General features: G+C 37.4%; 1 protein-coding gene across 1 annotated transcript in view; it reads right to left on the reverse strand.

The window, feature by feature from the left end:
- The window catches only part of Cntnap2 (contactin associated protein 2), a 2,205,170-nt gene that overhangs the window by 1,221,565 nt on the left and 963,505 nt on the right, over nt 1-20,100 (reverse strand). The window contains 4 exon segments of the mRNA XM_055598313.1: nt 3,068-3,332; nt 6,022-6,165; nt 10,068-10,252; nt 16,346-16,549. Coding sequence (XP_055454288.1) covers nt 3,068-3,332; nt 6,022-6,165; nt 10,068-10,252; nt 16,346-16,549 — 798 coding nt within the window.

Below are 20,100 nucleotides of genomic sequence, written 5' to 3' on the forward strand. Positions count from 1 at the left end.
TTCTTCTTCTTCTTCTTCTTCTTCTTCTTCTTCTTCTTCTTCTTCTTCTTCTTCTTCTTCTTCTTCTTCTTCTTCTTCTTCTTCTTCTTTTTCTAAATTGGTAAATTGTCTGAAGTCCAATTCTGTATTTTTAAGAAAATCTATTAAGGTGAATTAGCTGAATTTACAAAAGCATCAATTATTTATCTATGTATGAATATTTATTCACACACTGTTTTATTCTTGTTCCTTTGTTGAGTCTTTGCCTTTTAAAACTGCATAAGGTAGACAAGAACAAACTGGAGACCTTGGTTAGACTAAATCAAATGAATAAGCTTAGTAATCACTGTTTTGAAGATATTATTTCAATCACAATGATTCCATTATGTGGAAACACATCAGCAAGTAGGTTTGCTGATATAATGCCAGGAGGGGGGGGGACTACATGCTAACACTTTATGTGTTTAGCCATTAGAAAAGAGCATTTAATTCTAACAGTAGATTGCTTTCCGACCATATAAATCATTTATGTACATTTGTTTTCTCTTTTTCTGGGCCTCTAGATATTTCTTGTTTACTTTGATTCTTCCCAGCTGAGCTTACCAGAGAAGAAAATGATAAAATTTGGTTGATTAATCATTTCAACTGAACTTGCAGGAAAAATTAGAAAATAATAATGTAAAATCAGAATACAGGCAGGAGTGCCTCGGCATTTCAATCATGCACACGCAGCCCTGCAGAGCAGCTCTCAGCAGTTCTTTGAACAGGTAAAGTCCATGGAGCTCACCCTTCACAAGCACGCACAGAGCCACTGTAGGAGGAGACAGGTCTCCTTCAATGGAACATCTAATCGACAGCTAGCATGAGGAGTAACTGCTGAACCTGAGAAACATTCCTGGAATGTTTTATAGCATCAGTTCCAAATGATGCTATGAAAGCTCAAGATAGGAGAAGACTATGTACGGCTCCAGCCATGGAGGAGCCTGACGCCCAGAGCAGAGATGAAGAAATGAGATGAACAAAGTAATTCAGTGTGGAAGAAAGGGTGTCTGTCAGGCATCTGCTCTCCAGTTACAGAGTGATCATGTCCTATTCCGAAATGCAGAGTCAGTCACACACCTGGCTTACCTGTCATGACTCCCTCGCTTTGTAATTGGCACATCTACACTAAGTGCTCAGTAAATGCTATTTTCCTCTCTCCACCCCATGTCAGCATTGCTATTTGCAAATGAAACATCACTGTTTTTTTCTGCTCCCTGAATGCAAGATGGCCAGATGCTTCATGCTCCTGCTGCCATCACAGAGTATATCCTCAGGTTGTTAGCTAAAACAACTCTTTCATCTCTGTTGGTTTTGGTTGGTAGTTTGTTTACCACAGCGACATGTGATCCTGGTTCAAGGACTAAACAGAAAAATTTGGTTAAAAAAAAAAAAGCTACTTATCACCATTCCATCTTGCACCTAGTTTTTTTTTTTTTTTTGATTTGTAATATCCCACTTTGTAGTGTTATCTTTCCTAATACCGTCTTAGTCTAAAAATATGCCAGGACCCCTTCTCAACTTACAGTCTAGCCTGAGCTTCCTCTTATGACATCAGAACAATGCCCACTTAAAGCAGTGCTTAATGCAGCCAACCCAGTTGACATATACGTTTTGCTATTCTGTTTTGTATTTACCTCTTGCTTACTTTGTCTTAACATCTGCCATATGTCTAGGAGTATCACTTTGGAGTTTTGATTGAGGCACTTAACCATTATCAAAGTAATAATTAAATAAACATAATCTTATAACTAATAGCAAAAGCTATTTGGATGCCTATGTGGTCAAAGATTCCAAACACTGTCATCTCACTACAAATATTATGATTCTACACAAAACATTATGCATGTTGAGGAATATTAATTTCTCTACCAAATATGATGTAGCATCTAGAACAGTAGTTCCCAACTTTCCTAATGCTGTGACCCTTCAATACATTTCTTCATGTTGTGGAGAGCCCCTCGCCAACAATAAAATTATCTCCTTGCTAATTCATAACTTCATAACTGTAATTTTGCCACAGTTATAAATCACAATGAAGATATCTGATAGGCGACCCCTAATGTGGGGCACTTGGATAGTGTGATCATAGAAACTGGCATTGAGCTAGAGTGAGGTCGAAATGTTCTCTAAACCCCGAAAATCTCAATGCTGAGCCGAGCAGGAGTAAGAATCGCCCCGCTCCTGTTCTGCGTCTGTATGCTCCAGCACACAGTCTCATGACCCCCCACTCTCACAGTTCTTGAGGTAGTCACATTCCAGAGGTAGCCTAGCACCTGGAATTCCTCTCCGTGCAAATGAAGCATTCTTAGAACCTCAGTCCCAGCCAATGATGTTCACTCACCTGAAAACCTCTACACACTTCCCTAAGGTTTATAGAAACCTCATATCCCTCCATTAGAGAAAGCTGTTTCCCTGGGAGAGCTGTGTCACCGAAAGGGTTGTAACTAAAAGAGCTGTTTTGGAGAAGCCTTCTTCCTCCGGGCATTCTCCTCAGGCTGGGATGCTGCCCACCTGCCCACCCTGCTAAGCTTCATTCCTTCAAGTCTAGCACCTGTATGCCTCATGCCTGGATGGTGTGATGCCCGGAAAAGAAGACCCTGGGCTCCAGAACCACACCCTAATGGCATCACAACCCCACAGGCTGAGAGCTTCTCACCTAGGAGGATTAGCAGATTCACATGCTGTGGTTCAAAGACAACCAACTTTCTTCCTTGCCCACACCCTATGCTGTAATCAGTTTTTCATTTCTATTAAGCAGAATATAGTAAAGGAAGAGCTTTAAAGTTTCAAATGGAAGTATAACTCTGAGCCTGTAGTGCCAGTTGAAAAGAAAAGAAATAGAAAAGAAAAAAAGGAGAGAAGAGAAGTGAAGAGAAAAGAAAAAAGAAGAAAAGAAAAGAAAAAAGAAAAGAAAAGAAGAGAAAAGAAAAGAAAAGAAAAGAAAAGAAAAGAAAAGAAAAGAAAAGAAAAGAAAAAAAACCATCAGCTTCTGCTTTGGGACTGTCAATAGCAGACTAAGAAGCAATGTCAAGCAGACTTCACCAACCTGAGGAGATGTCGATTTGACTTGTCTTGGTCTGTGTGGTATTTATGTGGACGCCTACTTTGCTTTCCACAAGGTCAATCTCCACATTCCCCAAGTTATCTGCAAAGTGACTGAAGAGCAGGAGACCACTGGGGTTCCAAGTCCTGAACTGGAAACTGACTGAGAACAGGTCCTGATTAAGCCTGCCGGGCACCTCCAGGTAGCTTGTAGCATTGAAGAAGACTGGTACTGTATAGGGCTCCACGCAAGAGAAGCTCAGATTCCCCTGCAAGCAAACAAACATCTATGTGAGGCTGCTGACAAAGAGATGGTTCTACAAATCTCAAAGCAGTGATGGAGCCTACAGCAAACCTAAGGGATAGCAACTCAGCCTGACTCAGCGCATGCGTGGATCCTGATGGACCTTCCTGGAGTGTTAGACCAAAAATGCAATAGCTGGACTTCTAGTTCAGAGTGGAGTGAGCCACGCCAGTCAAAAGACTGACAGCTTATCAGCCGGCTGTGATGGGAGATCACAGGACAGTCTTCTTCCATCTCTTTAAGGAATTATCTTCTTTCATATTTTAAGGAATCATCTTTTTTCATATTTTAAGAAATTTGATGACATTCTCCCTGTCTCTCTATGATATATCTTATGAATAATATATACTGTGTATATAATATACGTGATTACATATAAATATATATGTATTACATACATATATATGTATGTATTATGCACACACACACACACACACACACAAACATACATACACACACATATGTAAAATCTCTCCAATGCCCAGCAATTCTATGAAGCCCACTAACTACTAAATTTGAAGCAGATTGTCTTCCTGAGTTAATATTTAAATTAGTTTGCTCTGCACCTTCACAGTTGATTTTTTTTTTTTTTAATATTTGCCCTTACCAGAGAAAAGAACTGCCTATGGGATGTTCTAATGGACCACTTCCCTGTATGGTAGGGTTGTGTTCCATGCAAATTAAAGACCCTTCCTGAGGAAGAGTGCTCATTGGTGAGCTAGGGCAGCAGGAGGTTGTGGGTACGAGGAGATAGTCGGCGAGGAGCTGAGTGAATTCCACCTAAACAACAGCTTTTAATAGCTTTGAGCAAATTTATTAGAAAATGTTCACTCTCTGTGGATGTGTACAAACTATTATATTTCACAACGTTTTCTAATGTTTTCAGTATGTGTGCAGAGCTGCTACAAAAATTATTCTGTGATTACCCACAAATAATTTGTTAAATAGAATATATCTGTATATGCCTTATGCTTTATAAACATATTCTTGGTAGTCAAAGGCTTCTCTAGTTTCCACATGTTCTGTAGCTAAAGTCACCTTGCTAGTGAGCGTCCATGGTTGGAGCTCTGTGGGTTGAGTACCAAATGGATACATTTCAGGAGTGTATCCATTGAAACACTGAGTAAGGTTTAGTTAGAACTGACATTTTACTTATTAAAAATGAAAATAAGAGACATGATATTCTGATGATTTGGATTCTATACATTTTCCCTGAAACATCTGAGAAAGGTGAAAAAAACCCTTTGTGCCATTTTATCCAAAGCTTAAAAAGCTAAAACATGTGTGTTTGTGTGTGTATATGTGTGTAGTATGTGTTTGTATGAACACATAATACATGTGACTGTGTATGTTAGTGGGAATGAACAGTATGTAAGATATATGTTTGTGTGTGTTTGAATTTGACCATAGTCTGTGGCATATGTGCGTATAGTACCTAGTCTCCGTGCATAGTATGTGGTGTGTGTTTGTTTTGGTGCATAGTTTATGAAGTATATGTTCTGGTGTGTATATTAATTGCTATGTTAGTGTATGGTCTTGGTATAGACTATCTGAATGTCTTTCTGTATTATTGTATGTGGCATATGTGTGTTTGTGTGTGTATAGTGTATGTGTGTGTATGTATGTGTGTGTGTGCATGTGTTAGTATGTGGTACATGTGTTTATATGGGTAGAAAGCATGTTGGCTATATATAATTATGTGAATATTACAGTGTGCATATGGGTCAGTGTTTATGAGTTGTATGTAGTATGCATGTATGGTGGTTTAAATAATAGTCCCACAGACTCAGCTATTGGAATATTTAGTTTCCAGATAACGGATTAAATAAATCGGAAGGTGTAGCCTTGTTGGAGAAAGTATGTCAGTGCTGTTGGGCTTTGAGATTTTAAAAGCACATGGTAGGTCCAGTCTGTCTCTCTCTCTCTCTCTCTCTCTCTCTCTCTCTCTCTCTCTTCCTCTCTACCTATAGATCAGTATGTAATTCTCATCTACAGCTACAGAGACATGTTCCTGCCATGCTTGCTACCATGACCATAATGGATTAACCTTTTGAAACTGTAAGCAAGCCCCCAACAAATGCTTTCTATTATAAGAGTTGCCTTGCTCTTGGTCTCTTCATAGCAATGGAATATTAACTAAGACAGTGTGTTTATGTATGTGCGTAGTATGTGGAGTGTGTGGTAACAGCAGTACAAAGGGAGGCAGGCTGCTGAAATACCCTCCTTATTTGCTCTTCTCCAAGAAATCTGAAACCAGCCTCCATGAGATCCAGAGGAAACTCAGTGTGAGCTTTTGTGAACCACCCTTTTGTTTCCCCAAAGAATATGTTTTTTTTTAAATTAATCTATTATTTAATTATTACTTTGATATTTTTATATAAACTTTAGTGTTATTCCTTGACAGTTCTGTATATGTATAAAATTCATTCTGGTCTCCCTCCTCCCCTGTCAGCCTGTCCTCATTATAAGTCGTACATGGACAATTTACAGCCAGTGGACACACAGGCTGACTTGACCGAAGTCCGTGTGAATTCTGAGTATCAAGTATCTACATATTGTTAGGACACATTTGTCTTAATCAACCAAAATAGGGTAAAGAGGGCTATATGTTTGCTGTTATTCAATGCCCCTGGACCAATACTTTGGACTCTTACCACATTTGATGGCTCTAATTTCTTCCTTCGGGCAAGATCAGTAATATTGACACCATTGTAGTTGATGCTTTCCATGCAGCCCTTAAAATTCTTCCTGTTACTGGAACTTGGCTTGCCAGAGAAAGGGATGCCTCCAAATGTTATCTTCGAGGAAAAAAAAAATGTGAATGTTTACACTGTCTTACAATCAATGATACAAAATTTTAAAAACAACCAATATCAGCACCTTTATCTCAGTCTAAAATATGCAAACATTATGTTGTCGACAAATTGTTTTGTTCATTACATTATGATGTTAGTGCAATACATAATGGAATAATTAATTCCAATAATTAAGTTAGAATTTGATGAGTAAAATAGCCAACTTCCCTTGCAATTTTTTAAACACCAAAGGCATTTTATAAATTGTCCTCAGAGTGTTTTAAAACAATTTATAAAGAAACTTTATTTTATCAAGGAATATTAAAACTATATTTTCGTATTTATCATTCAAAGACATGTTACCAATAAATGCCTCTAGTAATCTCAAGACAACCAGCACTAATATAATAAGCTGATAAAAGTATAGCCTAAGGCAAGGAATACTGCCTTTACTCTCTGTAGGCTTTGGGAGGGCTAATGACTGTTTGAGTCAAAGGTTCATTAAAATTATTTTGAGTATAGAAAATAGCTGAAAAATCCCATTAGTGTATGGATTACAGACTTTGTGGGACATAAGCGCTGTTAGTTGAGCAGTCAAGGTTTGCAAGATTTATAGATCCTGCAGAACTTAAGGACTAAGATCCAGCCGCTTTCACGTGCTCCTTTAGGTATCATACTTACAGGAGATGTTTCCTTCCCCATGCTTTTCTCACCAGTTTTAAGTTTTGTAGCCTCAATATAGATCACACAAAACTATCCTTAGTGAGTATTGCTTGAAATATCCACTACTAATAGTGCATTAATAAATAATTGTATAATTGTAGTTGTAATGTTAACTTTCATGCAGAAGACTTTTCAGTTCCATCATTTTCAATTTTTCCCTACAATTTTTAATGTAAAAGCAATTGTTGAGACATTCTCGAAATGTCTTTATACTTGATATGAGGCACGAATGTGCGGAGTTTCAAGAGGTTCGGGAGTAAATTATGTTCCATTATTTGGTGCTGTGGTATTTAAAATACTTAATTAGTTTTAGAAAAAAAAGACAAATTAATGATGGTTTATGACACAGTGTTTTTAAGAAGGTCCAACTTAAAATAAAATTAAGCATGATAAAACATGTTAGGCTGAATATATCACTTGCAATGAGTTCATACGTGAGAGGAGAAGCTAAGAATAAACCAAATTCCATAGAAAAGAATTAGAAATTCACAAAAGAAAAACTATAGCATAATAAAAAATGGCAGAAATATTGAGAAAATATTTGAAAGTCACAGCGAACTTTCTAGGCACTATGAAGTTGATACTGATGGCAGTAACTAAAAGACTAAAATGGATTTTGGTGGGAGGTTGGGATGGGGTTTCTCTGTATAGCCTTGGCTGTTCTGGACTTGGCTTGTTCTGCTCTGTTTTGTAGACCAGGCTGGCCTCAGACTCAGAGAGATCTGCCTGCCTCTGCCTACCCGAGTGCAGGTATTCAAGGCGTGTAGTTATTTTTGTTGATACTTTTAAAGCGTTCATAGAGACCCGTCTTACATTTTCATCTATTTAAGGTTTATTATTGGTATTATTGTATAAGTGTGCTTATATGCCTGTGTGTGCATGTGCACATGTTATGGCACATATGTGGAGGTCGGGAGACAGCGTGGCAAACAGCTTCTCTTGTTTCATCACGTGAATCCCAGGGTTAAACTCTCTTCCTCAGGCTTGTCAGAAAAGAAGAGTACTAGCTCTTTTATCCCTTAGACTAAAGTTTAAAGACTTCAATGTAAATTATACAAAATATGTATTATGCTAACTTTGTAGTTAATTTACCAGCCTTGCAGCAGGAATGTACTTCCTATGTTGATACATCAAAGAGACATGGGCAATACTGATACTGGCTCTTAGAGAGGCCCCAGATTTCTTTAAATAACACACAAAGAGCGTGTCTTTACTACATAGTACAAAATACAAAAGTAGGCACAACCACCTTTACCATGACCCATGGCAATAACTGCTGTTTCCATGGAGAGAGGGGTATCATGCACTAGCTGATCAATGAAAAATAATAGTACAATCCTCATCGCTTTTCCAGGAAATTTATATTTCCCCTGCTACCTCATCTGATAAAAAATATGTCACTCTCATTCTAGTCATTACCCGAGACTCTCAAACATGTTATGTATAGAAAGAAAGACTCGTCACGCTGTGAAATCTTAGAACTGTTGACCTTGTGTGGAAAGTATTGCATGTGCGTGATTATGCACAGATTTTATTACCAACTCAATAGGGTCTGTGACCCCAAATCTTTAATTATGGTTTTTTGAAAATTGGAATTATGTTTGCTCATGGCTAATGCTTCAAGATATCTTCTTATTCTGTGATACTTCAAAGTTTATTAATAAAAGCTGAATAATTCATCTGCAAGTTCTCTCATACACTGGAGCACCAAGTCACAAGAGATGTGGTGGAAACTTGCAGGAGATACAAATTTTCTGGACTTTTATCTTTCACTTTTAAAATAATTATTTAAGTTTTGAGATTACAATATAATTACATCACTTCTTTCCCTTTACTTCTACCAAATTCTCTTATGTATTTTACTTTCCCTCTTTAAATTAACAGCTTCTTTAATAATCATTTGGAATGGCTATTTTGGGGGTACAGTTATTCAGCCTTAAGTTTACATTTTTATATTAATAAACCTTCATTGACATATAATTATATATCATGTCTTTTAATGCAGATTTTTCACCAATAATTTTAAAATGCTCATCTTCTGCTTTATTAAATTTTTACAAACATATGTAATATGTGCATAGATTTCTGCTTTCTCATATGAAGCTGCCAAGGAACACAAAGATTCATAGCAAAATCAGAGAGTATTCCCATACACACCAAACCTTTAAAGAAATCACAATTGTTGGCATATCTGGGATTCAACGTGAAACACTCATTGCTGGTGGATTGTAACAACCAAATTTTAGTTCTTGCCTTTATGTGGAGTTAAGGTTGGGAGAAAAATACACAGTACAGCAATTGACTAGAGAAAGAATGACCATAGTAAATTAGAACCCAAATCTAAAATAGTGTTCAACTATCCTAATTTTTTAAATACCACACTGGTATTTAAAAATAGAAAAGTTTTATTTGTATTTTTCAAGTAGCTATCAAAGTATTAGGACATAAATTTTCAGGTGTTTGAAAAACTAGCCTTGGAATGCTTTAGAAGGTTATTCCAACATTACTAGTTCCATGAACTAAGAAAGTTTGGAAGCCTCTAGCGGGGTGACATGTCATGCTTTTTATTTTGCTTGGATGGTGCAGCTGAGTATGTTGTGCCTTTTTCTTACTCCAATTACATGTAAAATCATCATAGATTCACCCCTGTGTACTATTCACAGATTTGAAGGACTGCGTTGAATTACTCTGAAAATTTATTTAAACATTCATATCAATGTGAATGTTATAAAATTATAACATGCATATACATATATATATTAAGCTTCTAGGTTATCCTTAATATTTTAAGAAGTTGTTATATGTCTTATGTGTTTATTCATGTGGGGGGCACTCATATGCTTCCTTATGTTTGTGGAGGCTAGAGGATAACAGTTCTATACTCTTGTTCCACTATGTAGAGTTCCAGAATTGAATTTAGGGTGCCAGGCATGGCAGCAGGTGTCTTTACCTTCCAAGCAATTTTACTAGACCAGAGTATTTTAAAAATACTTAACTATATAGAAATTAATGTGTATCTTAATGGACAAGCTTTAAAATAACCCCTATTTTACTTTTTACTACTTTTCTTTCTAAAGAGAAGGAAGGGGAAGGGGCTTGAGCATGTATGTAACTGACAGTAAAGCAATAGTAAGATATGCCTTCCCTTTTCCTCCACTGCAAACCTAAACACTCATGTATACCTCATAGTCCAAGTCCAGGTAGTCAAACTCCCCATTGGTGCGGAAATGCTGCATGCTTCTGTCCAGGGTCAGGTTAATGCTGCGTCCCTGGCGCTCAATGACTACAGAATGCCAATGGTGGTCATCCAGCAGGCTCCCTGATGTCACGGATGTGTGGCCATAGATGGGGCCAAGCTGATTGCTTCCTGAGTAGTGGGAACAAAAGAGAAATAGAACGTGACTACACAGACAGATTTGTCTATTGAAATTAGTGTAGGAGAAACAGGACTTTAACAGTGCACATAAATGAAAGCTATTAATGGTGAGGAAAAGCTTGTTCCCTTAAAAACAAAATGCAAACTTTTTTGGACAAAGCGGTACATTCTGTTAAGTTTTGATGGGTGAGTGGAGTTATCAGATCAATGTCACATGGACTCACATGCCTGAGGGCCTAGGATCTGACAGTATCACTATTAGTTTGATGTTCAGATGGGGACAAACAGGTCACTTCTCTGAGTCTGGTTGCTGACATGCAAAATGTGGAACATAATCCTTGTTTCTTCTTGCATTGTTATAAACTCAAAAGTTTCTGGGTGATAATGAAGTGTGTGTGCATGCACATGTGTGTGAGAGTGTGTGTGTTTGTGTGTGTACATTCACATGTACGTGTGTGCCTGTGTGTGTGTGTTTGTGTGTGTGTACATGTGCACTTGTGAAGGCATGCATGCATGTATTTATCTCTATGGTCAGCGACCAGAAGGACAAGAGAAGAAATAAAAGAGAAATAAGTCTAAGTAGCAAGGTTTTCCTGAGTTTTATGGCTTGACATTCACACACACACACACACATACACACACACACACACACACGCATGCACGCACACAGCATCTGAGTAGCAGGACAAGTTCCCTGTTAATGACAGATGGCATTAAAGAGTGGCACCAGGTGTTTGAGTAGATATATTTCTACTGCTGTCATAAATCCCAGTCTGCCATAAAACTTTGGAAGTGAACTACTTTTCAGTGAAATTGTAATGAACTCTTTTTGGTGAGGTCATAGAACAAGCAATGGGCTTCACAAAGGTAATGCCACGTCTCTATAAGCCACAGCTGGTGTTCAAAGGTTACTCTACATGTTTCATTAGGAAAAGGTAAAATGAAAACAGCTCTGAAAAAAAATAAATATCTTGGTCTGGGAATATAGCTCAATGGATAAAGGCACTTTCTGTTCAGCTGACATACTGAGTTGTTTTCCCGGGACAGCATTGTAGGAGAAATTAGAACCCTGGAGGATGTCCTCTGCCCTTCATAATGTACATTGTGGCATGTTTGCGCTCCCCTCCACATGTACATGCAACATAAATTAAAAAATAAAATTAAAAAAATAACACCTTTAAACAAAACTCCACTACGCTACATACGTGCACACGGGTTGACATAGACAGATAGTTTATCAGTGCTTTCGTCTGGGTCCTGGTTCCACTTCTGAACCTCTCTCCCTTTCTACAGGGTCGTGTGTCAAAATTAGTTTCTAGCCCTCACGTCCCTAAACCAATACTTGTTCATGATTACAGATGAAAAATATTATGAAGAATAAACAAGCAAAATGAAATGCAAATTATTTCCTCCACTAAATATAGTTTGAGCTATTTTTTCCAGATGTTTTCCATATACAACCATTTAATTATATATATATATAATTAAAAGGTATACATATATATGCTGTATACCTATTTAAGCATATATATATATATGTATGTATGTATTTAATGTGATACCTTTGCTATCTTAGTTATTTTTTTTTTGAGAAGGCTGAATGTTCTGTTTACTTCTTACTGTGTTCCAAAGCTGCCGCCTCACTGCATTAAATAGAACACCCATTGCACCCATAGTACAATTAAGATAATATCCTTTTCTGGACTCTGGGAAACACTTGCTTCCTGTAGTCCCAGTCTTTTCCAATGAGAAGATTATTAAGCCTTTGACCTACATCCAGGGATGGGTACCATGAGTTGAAGAACTGTGTAGAGCAGTGTGTCTCAAACTTGCTAATGCTGCAACCCTTTAGTAGAGTTCCTCATTTCGTTATGACCACCAACCATAAAATTACTTTCATTGCTACCTCATGACTGTAATTTTGCTACTGTTATGAATTGTTATATAAAGATCTGTGTTTTCCAATGGTCTTATTTGGCTCTGTGAAAGAGTCATTTGACACCCAAATGGGTCATGACCTACATGTTGAGTACTGCTGGTAGAGAGACTTACAATAATACAGTTATACTGAAAGGTAGTATACCTTTAGTATACCTTTTACCATAGAAAGTCTCATGGGGTCTGACTACCATCACTTAACTGTTATAAAACACCTATTCTATGACATTATAAAACACATATACATTGTGTTCATCTGCCATCACTATGAAGTGTGGAAAATTTTCTTTGAACAGCAGTGTTGAGAACAGTTTCATTTCTATTGGTGTTGCCAGAAGCTATTTCAAATCTTCTATCAGTGCTGAAGGAGCTTCACATTGATTTATTTGAGGGTTCCGTGTTCATTTCTCACTGGATTTTATGCATTTCTCATACGCTTCTTCTTCTCGCTAGTGCTGAGGGATTACTCAATGTCATCATGATCAGACATCTGTCTTTATACGGGGACTCACTCGGAGCCACATTGATCAGTCTCCTGACGGGGAACTGAGGTTACTGGCAGCCTTCACATTTTCCGCAGCACCAAAATCACTTGAATTTTCAATTTGTCCTAACACCAGGTAGACTACAACAGACATCTCCCAAAGCTTTCTTTACAAAAGTGCTAATTCCCCAACTGGCCTCAATCCATTCTCCAGTATTTCCCATCTATGTGTCTCTGTGAGTTTATATCCACTGAGAGTGACACGGAACTGGCATATTGCTCATGGCCATGCTTGTCTCCCAGGATCATGATAGGCAGAACTCAGTGGTCGCCTGGGTGATAAACAGGCTACAAGCCAGAGATTCAGGCTTCTCATCACTCAAAGTGCCATGCTGGTCAGTTATATTTTACATATTATGTTTGTCTTTAAACGACACACAGTACATCTCTATAGGATTAAAACTTGCACATATGTACATATCAGGAAAATATATATATATATATATATACACACACATAAAAATAAATCTTTGTTTAAAATAGACTAAAATTAAACACATTTTAATATGACCAATGTATCTCTATAAATCTTATTTCTCCTCCAAATTATGAAGTTGAAATGATGTTGAAAAATATGTCTTTGGACTTAAATATTTTTTCATACATTTCTCATTTTAATAACACATGATTGAATATGCAAACTACATCAAATGTCTGAAAGTATGTGTTTAGATAATTTCCCCCCAAATGTTATTAGCAGAATAGTAAAAAGGATTCTTTGTCACTTACACATAAACCCTGAAAAGACACACTTACTAATTTGACAATTGTTATTATCTTCCATTTTATTCTTTTTATGGTTATAGCTGATGTAATGGAGTCTTTGGTGTCACTGGTATTTAATTTTTCATTCTGTATTATTTTTTACATCAAATGCGTACATTTTCTTTTTGCAGCTTGGAACTGTTATGGAGTGGTGTGATTGATTTTCCATGAATGGCATTAAAACTGCATATATAACATTTGCATATTTCTTCACATTCACTTTATTTTATTTTAATGTAACAAAAACTCGGTATTTGTTTTTATTAGTATGTGATTCTTATTTTAATGATTTTTTACCTTGGGAGCAGAAGTTATATAGTCAAAGGCATACGCTTATGGCAATCTATTATTGCATACAAACAACCCTGATTAAATTTGTGTTTCTAGAGTCGACAGTTATCTTCAAAATAAGTTGGCACACGGGACTCGATATCCTCAGAAATGTCCAGAGGCATTATAATTATATTATATCCTATAATATAGGATAGGGAAATCCAATTGGCAAGGTCTCTCTTAAGCGTTTTAATCTTCAATTTTGTGGTTTTCTCTGGTGATACATTTAACAAGTGTGTTTTAGTTATTCATTAATTTTTTAAGTTATTGCTTTATAGAATTTTTATTACAACAGAGAAAATAAAACCCATGGACTATACGTGTTCTTTGAGTTCTGTTCCTACATGGAACCCAGAACACTGAGCCAAGCAAGAAGGAAAAAAGCCATTGCTTTGTACAATCTGCAATTCTGAATGCCACTGCCAAAGCCGTGAACATTTTCTTCAGCAATTTATGCGTCTCAGATGTTGTCAGTAAGTCACCTAGCATGGACTCTGTGGTGAGGAAAAGCAAGGTAGAATCTCGTTGGGTTGTCTTTTTCTCCCACCATTATCTCTTTCCCCTGTTTTTTTTTTTTTTTCTTTTTCTTTTCTTTTTCTAGTTTAGCTGAATTCAAATATTTATTTCCACAATTTTTACTCTCTCTTCACTTATAAAACAAGCCAAGAAGAGTGTTCTCTCAGCTCTTTGGAGAGTAAGTGAACAGTAACTGCCAATATTCACACATCTGTCTCCATGTCAGCTGACATCTTAGATGAGTTACATAGCACTGATCATTTCTCTCTACTTTTCCATTCTACTTACTGCTTCGTTCCTCCCATAGTGCACACTCTACTCACACTCTGCAGTTGACGTCATGTAAATACCTTTCATTTATGTAATATCAGCACAGATGTTCTGTCTTTCCACAAATCCCTGTCATTACTTCTGCCCTCTCATTATTTTCTGTTTCTGAAAATGACACTAACCATTCATTTAGGGACCAAGCTTAAATCCTAGGAATAGTTCTTTGTTTCCACTCCTTCTTCTTGCTTCATACACAATGTATCACAGGTCATGCTGAATTTACTGCTAACATAATTTCTTAGATACATTGCTATTTATCATCCCTGACATTTTTTCTTGGATGCTAGCACTGTCTCTCCCCAGCCATGAATATGTCATGTTTGACTCTCATGCTGACTTAGGCTGTTCTCATGAGAGTCTCAGTGTACATACAAAGTGAGAATCCTATAGCTCTTCATTCTGAATAACCAGAAGGATGCATAAAATCATACAGAATCTGAACATCTCTTGGAATTTCTCTCTTGTTTCCAGAAATCCAATGTATATATCCACCACAGTTTGTTTTTAGTTCCATGAGCATGAGAGGTCTTTTTCATCACTTAGATCTTATCCTGGACACTTTTTTTTTTTTTTTTACCTAAGAGGGTTTTTCTTTATTGTACATTCTGATGTTGGTCCTAGAGCTTCTTAAATACGAGCACATATTTAAGCACATATTTATGCATGCTTAGGAAACTGACTCACACTTAGAAATCACCTATTTTTATTTCACCAGCATAGTTCACAACTTAATGAGATTATGTCTTCCTGTTTCCCATGTATGCTACCAATGAATATAACATTGAACATAGTACAAGTGCTTCAACAAACATTTTGTTAAATAAGTAGTATTACAGGTTGAATCTAAACTGTTTCCCAAAAGTTCAGTGGCTAAAAACTTGGTCTCAGCTTCTGTGAGGTTTGGAAAAGTGATTGGATGATGATTGCTTCAACTTCATGGATGGATCAGTTAATCCACTGATGAAATAATGATTTGCTAGTGCTATTGAGACACGACTGGCACTAGGGGGTAGATCTTGGTTAAAAGAAATGGGTCACAGGAATAGGGCCAATGAATTGCCTATCTTGTTTCTATGCTCTTCCATTTTTCTGTTTCTTGGACCCCAGGAGAATCTGTCTCCCACTATGCACCTCCTCCATGCCATTCTACTTCAACACAAATCCAGAGCTTTGTTTATAGTGACAATAGATTTTTACTTCTGCGACAGAAAGCAATATAAGCATTTCTCTGCTAAGTATTTTTTTTCAGTATATTGCCACAGTCATAAAAAGGTGACTAACAGAAATAAGTATATAAATAGATAATATGCCACCATAGATGAAAAATAATTAGCAATATGACATGAGATCTTATAATTCTTATTTTAATGGGTTATGCAACATTTAAATGGATTAAGTTATTTTATATGTATGAGTGCTTTGCCTGAATGCAGTGTGTGCATCGTATACACACCTGGTGGCCATGAAAGTCAGAAGGCATCAGATACCCTGGAATGTCAGTGCCAAGAAAGACACTTCTGAACTATCCTGTGTTCCTAGGAGCTGAACTCAAGTCTTCTGCAAGAGCAGCCAGTGTTCTTAATTGCTGAGCTATCTTTCTACCCACTTCTTTATAAATATTTTAATGATAGGAAAAATATTAGATATTCACAACAAACCTAGATTTAAGCTGAGAACCAGCTTGGCTTTTTTCAGTTCCAAAGTAATGTAATCCCCTTGCTGTCCTTCACCATGCAAGATGACTCCTTCACTTTCAGAGGTCTTAAATTTCAAAGCAATGACATCTTTGAGCGTTTTCATCTTCTTGTTTTTGAATCGATATGGTAACACAACATGGCCATCAAAGTTGATAACGTCAGCCCCTGAGAAGAGAGAGAAAAAACACACTACATTAGTCTGGCTGCTTTAGATGAACATCCACGGTCCACTGGTGCACATTCAGGAGAGTGGGGGTTGGAAGAATGTTTCCCTGAAAAGTATAGATCTCAGTGCTTTTATCTTTCTTTTAGTTTGCTGTGTTTCCTATAGTGGATTTATTAGAGTGGCAAATAAGAAGGATCATATATACCAATATAAAACTTTACTTCAATTATTATATTAACAATACAAACTCAGTTAATATGAATGTTACTTAAATTCCAACTTGATCATGTATAGTTTATTGTAAAGGAGAAAAAACATATTAATTCTTTGAGTGTTTCATATGATGTGTTTTGATTATGTTTGGCCTATCTGCCAATTCTTCCTAGGTCCATCCCTTTCACTACGCATACAATTTTCTCTCTCTCTTTTTTAAAGATCAATTTGTGTTTTACAGTGACTCCTGGATCTGTCATCTTCTACTCCTGAGTAGTCAACTGTCCAGAGGCTTATAGAAAATCATCTTTCCCTTTCCTCTGCAGTGTGGTTAGGTCTGTGTGCCAACCCCCCTTCTGTCTGCTGGGGTTTCGTCTGGTTTGGGCTTGCATAAGTCTTGCTCATGATGTCCCAACTGTGAAGAGTCAAATAAATATCTGCAGCTTCCTTGCTGTGTCCAGAAGACACTGTTCCCTTGCAGTCACCCACCATCTCTGACTCTTACACTTTAAAAAAAATGTTTAGATTGAAGACATTATGAAATTTACTATTTCTTCCTTAAGGAAGATAATTCCTTGCTATTTACTAAACACACTTCAATTTAAAAACTTTTGCTTTTCTAAATACAAGACCAGACACACAGGGTATATACTCACTTATAAATGGATATTAGACACATAATATAGGATCATCATACTAAAATCCATACACCTAAGGAAGCTGATCAAGAAGGAGGACCCTGGGTAAGATGCTCAACCTTCATTTAGAAAGGCAAATGATATGGACATTGGAAGAGGGAGAAAACAAGAAACAGGACAGGAACCTACCACAGAGGGCCACTGAAAGACTCTACCTAACAGTGTGTCATAGCAGATTCTGAGACTCATAACCAAACTTTGGGCAGAGTGCAGGGAATCATATGAAAGAAGAGGTAGCTAGTAAGACCTGGAAAATACAGGAGCTCCACAAGGAGAACAATAGAACCAAAATATCTGGGCTCAGGGGTATTTTCTGAGATTGATACTCCAACCAAGGACCATGCATGGAGATAACCTAGAACCCCTGCACAGATGTAGCCCATGGCAGCTCAGTCTCCAAGTGTGTTGCCTAGTAAGGGGAAAAGGGACTGTCTCTGACATGAACTCAGTGGCTGGCTCTTTGACCATCCCCTCTGAGGGAGGAACAGCCTTGCCAGGCCACAGAGGAGGACATTGCAGCCAGTCCTGATGAGACCTGATAAGCTAGGATCGGATGGAACGGGAGTTAGACCTTCCCTATCAGTGGACTTGGAGAGGGGCAGGGAAGAGATGAGGGAGGGAGGGTGGGATTGGGAGCGAATCTGGGAGGGGGTTACAGCTGGGATACAAAGTGAATAAAATGTAATCAATGTAAAAAACTAAAAAGTAAAAAAAGCAAATGATAAAAAATAAATAAAATAAAAAGAAAACTAGTACCTAGAATCTTGAAATAGAGTATTGAATGGTGTACTGTTTCTGTGAAATGTGACATTTTTAATAAGTTTGCTGTAGGATTTAGGATTTGTAAGTAATTGAACTTTAGGCAACTTCTTCCAACATGCCTTCTTGGGTAGCTTCAGATGGCTGTCTCAAACTCCAAATCATTCCCTTGCATTTGGAGTGGGGAACTGCAGTTGCTGTTTCTGGGTTGGAAGAACAATCGTCTCGCCCTACTGTGGCTGGGGTAGCACCAATGGGAAAGTAAGAGATCACACTGACATTTTCAGAAGTAAGTCATTGTGCACGAGGATGTTACAGTTGCTTTACCACAGCTACTCCTTTACATAGTCATTTAGTCACTTGTTCAGCAGTTAGAGTGACAGAGGGGTACGTATTCTAAGAAGAATTATTAAAAAGCAGATTGAATTGTTTCTATGACCAACAGGGGAATCGCTATTTTCAGGTATGTATTGTGAAGATATTTTCAAAATTCCATGTCTTTTACCTTTTAATTTTGAAATTACAGAAAATTTAGTCAAACTGCATTGTTCCAGCACCTGAAAATCATAGTTCTGAATAAAGCCAACCTTTAGGCCTTGAGAGTTCTTCCTAAAACACTCCCACAGGAAGACAGTGGGAAAAATAACAGGGAATTGAAAGCTCGGTGGAGAAATTTTTCTCATTTCATATTCTGCTTTTCTGGCATGTAGTTAGTTCTAGCTCCACAGGGAGCAGCTTGATTTGCCTGCTAAATAGAATGATCCATTCCACCACCACGTAATGGCAGAAGAGGTGAGGGCTACCATTGCCTTCCAGACCTCTCTGAGTACCACCTGTTATGCCAAATATTTTTTTTTTCCTACAGAGTGAACTGTGACAAGTATTTCTACCATTACTTTAAGGCTTAAACATAGGTTTTTCACAAAGCCATCAATAGCTTTCACATGCTTTAAGAATACAGAGGTGATGATCTCAAACCTGTGCCTTTAAATCAGAGTTTGAACAATGCAATGTTTTTGGAAAGTTCAGAGAGGGGTTAAGGAGATGCCTCAGTTGGTAAAGAAAACCAGGTGTGACGAGGGCAAGCTTGTGATTTCAGCAAAGGATAGATGGTAACAGAAGATGCCCCAGAACTTTGTGGTGAGCCTATAAATTCCAGGTTTGGTGACATACTGTCTCAAAAACATAAGGAAGAGAGACTTAGGAAGAAGATAGGTGACGTGACTTCAGCTTCTGGCTTCAACAGGCAAAAGCGTACACATGCGCATGCACATCAGAACACCTAAACATATTCATATCATACGCAAATAAATTCTTAAAGGCGTGGTAATTAACTGAAAGTTCTGGGAGCCAAACTTAACCTTGTACTTTAAGTTTTCCTATAATAAGCGCTGTTGCCCATAAAATACCTTTCATAATTATCAGATTCCTGTTCCCAGTGCCTGTGATTCACAGGGGGTTATTTTTTAATACAGAAGCAGGGGAAAGAATCATTAAGTCCTGGCTTTTGCTCACACTGCAAAGCCAATTAGAGTGGAGCTTAATCATCCATACTGTCATAGCTGAATTCCAGTGGCAGTATCTTCATCATCCATGATGAGAGCTAAAGGTGAGGAAAACAGTACCGATTTTTCAGATCTTTGGTTGGATTTATAATCTCACAGTTGGTAGAGATTCCTTTTTGTCCTGAAAGGTGGATAAATGAAAAGCATGAAGACGGAGTCAGTTATGACCTCTGGAGAGTAATTTTGCCACCAGCTTCCTATCAGTGACAATTGAATAATAGAGCCATCGTTGTTTTATATATATTAATTGTGACTTATAAAGCTTCTCATTTAGACCTCAGGAAGCAAATATCCCTTCAACCTAGATAGAGACAA

This window comes from Psammomys obesus, unplaced genomic scaffold (assembly GCF_907164565.1).
Source record: "Psammomys obesus unplaced genomic scaffold, mPsaObe1.curated_primary_1811, whole genome shotgun sequence".
In the NCBI taxonomy this organism is placed as follows: Eukaryota; Metazoa; Chordata; class Mammalia; order Rodentia; family Muridae; genus Psammomys; species Psammomys obesus.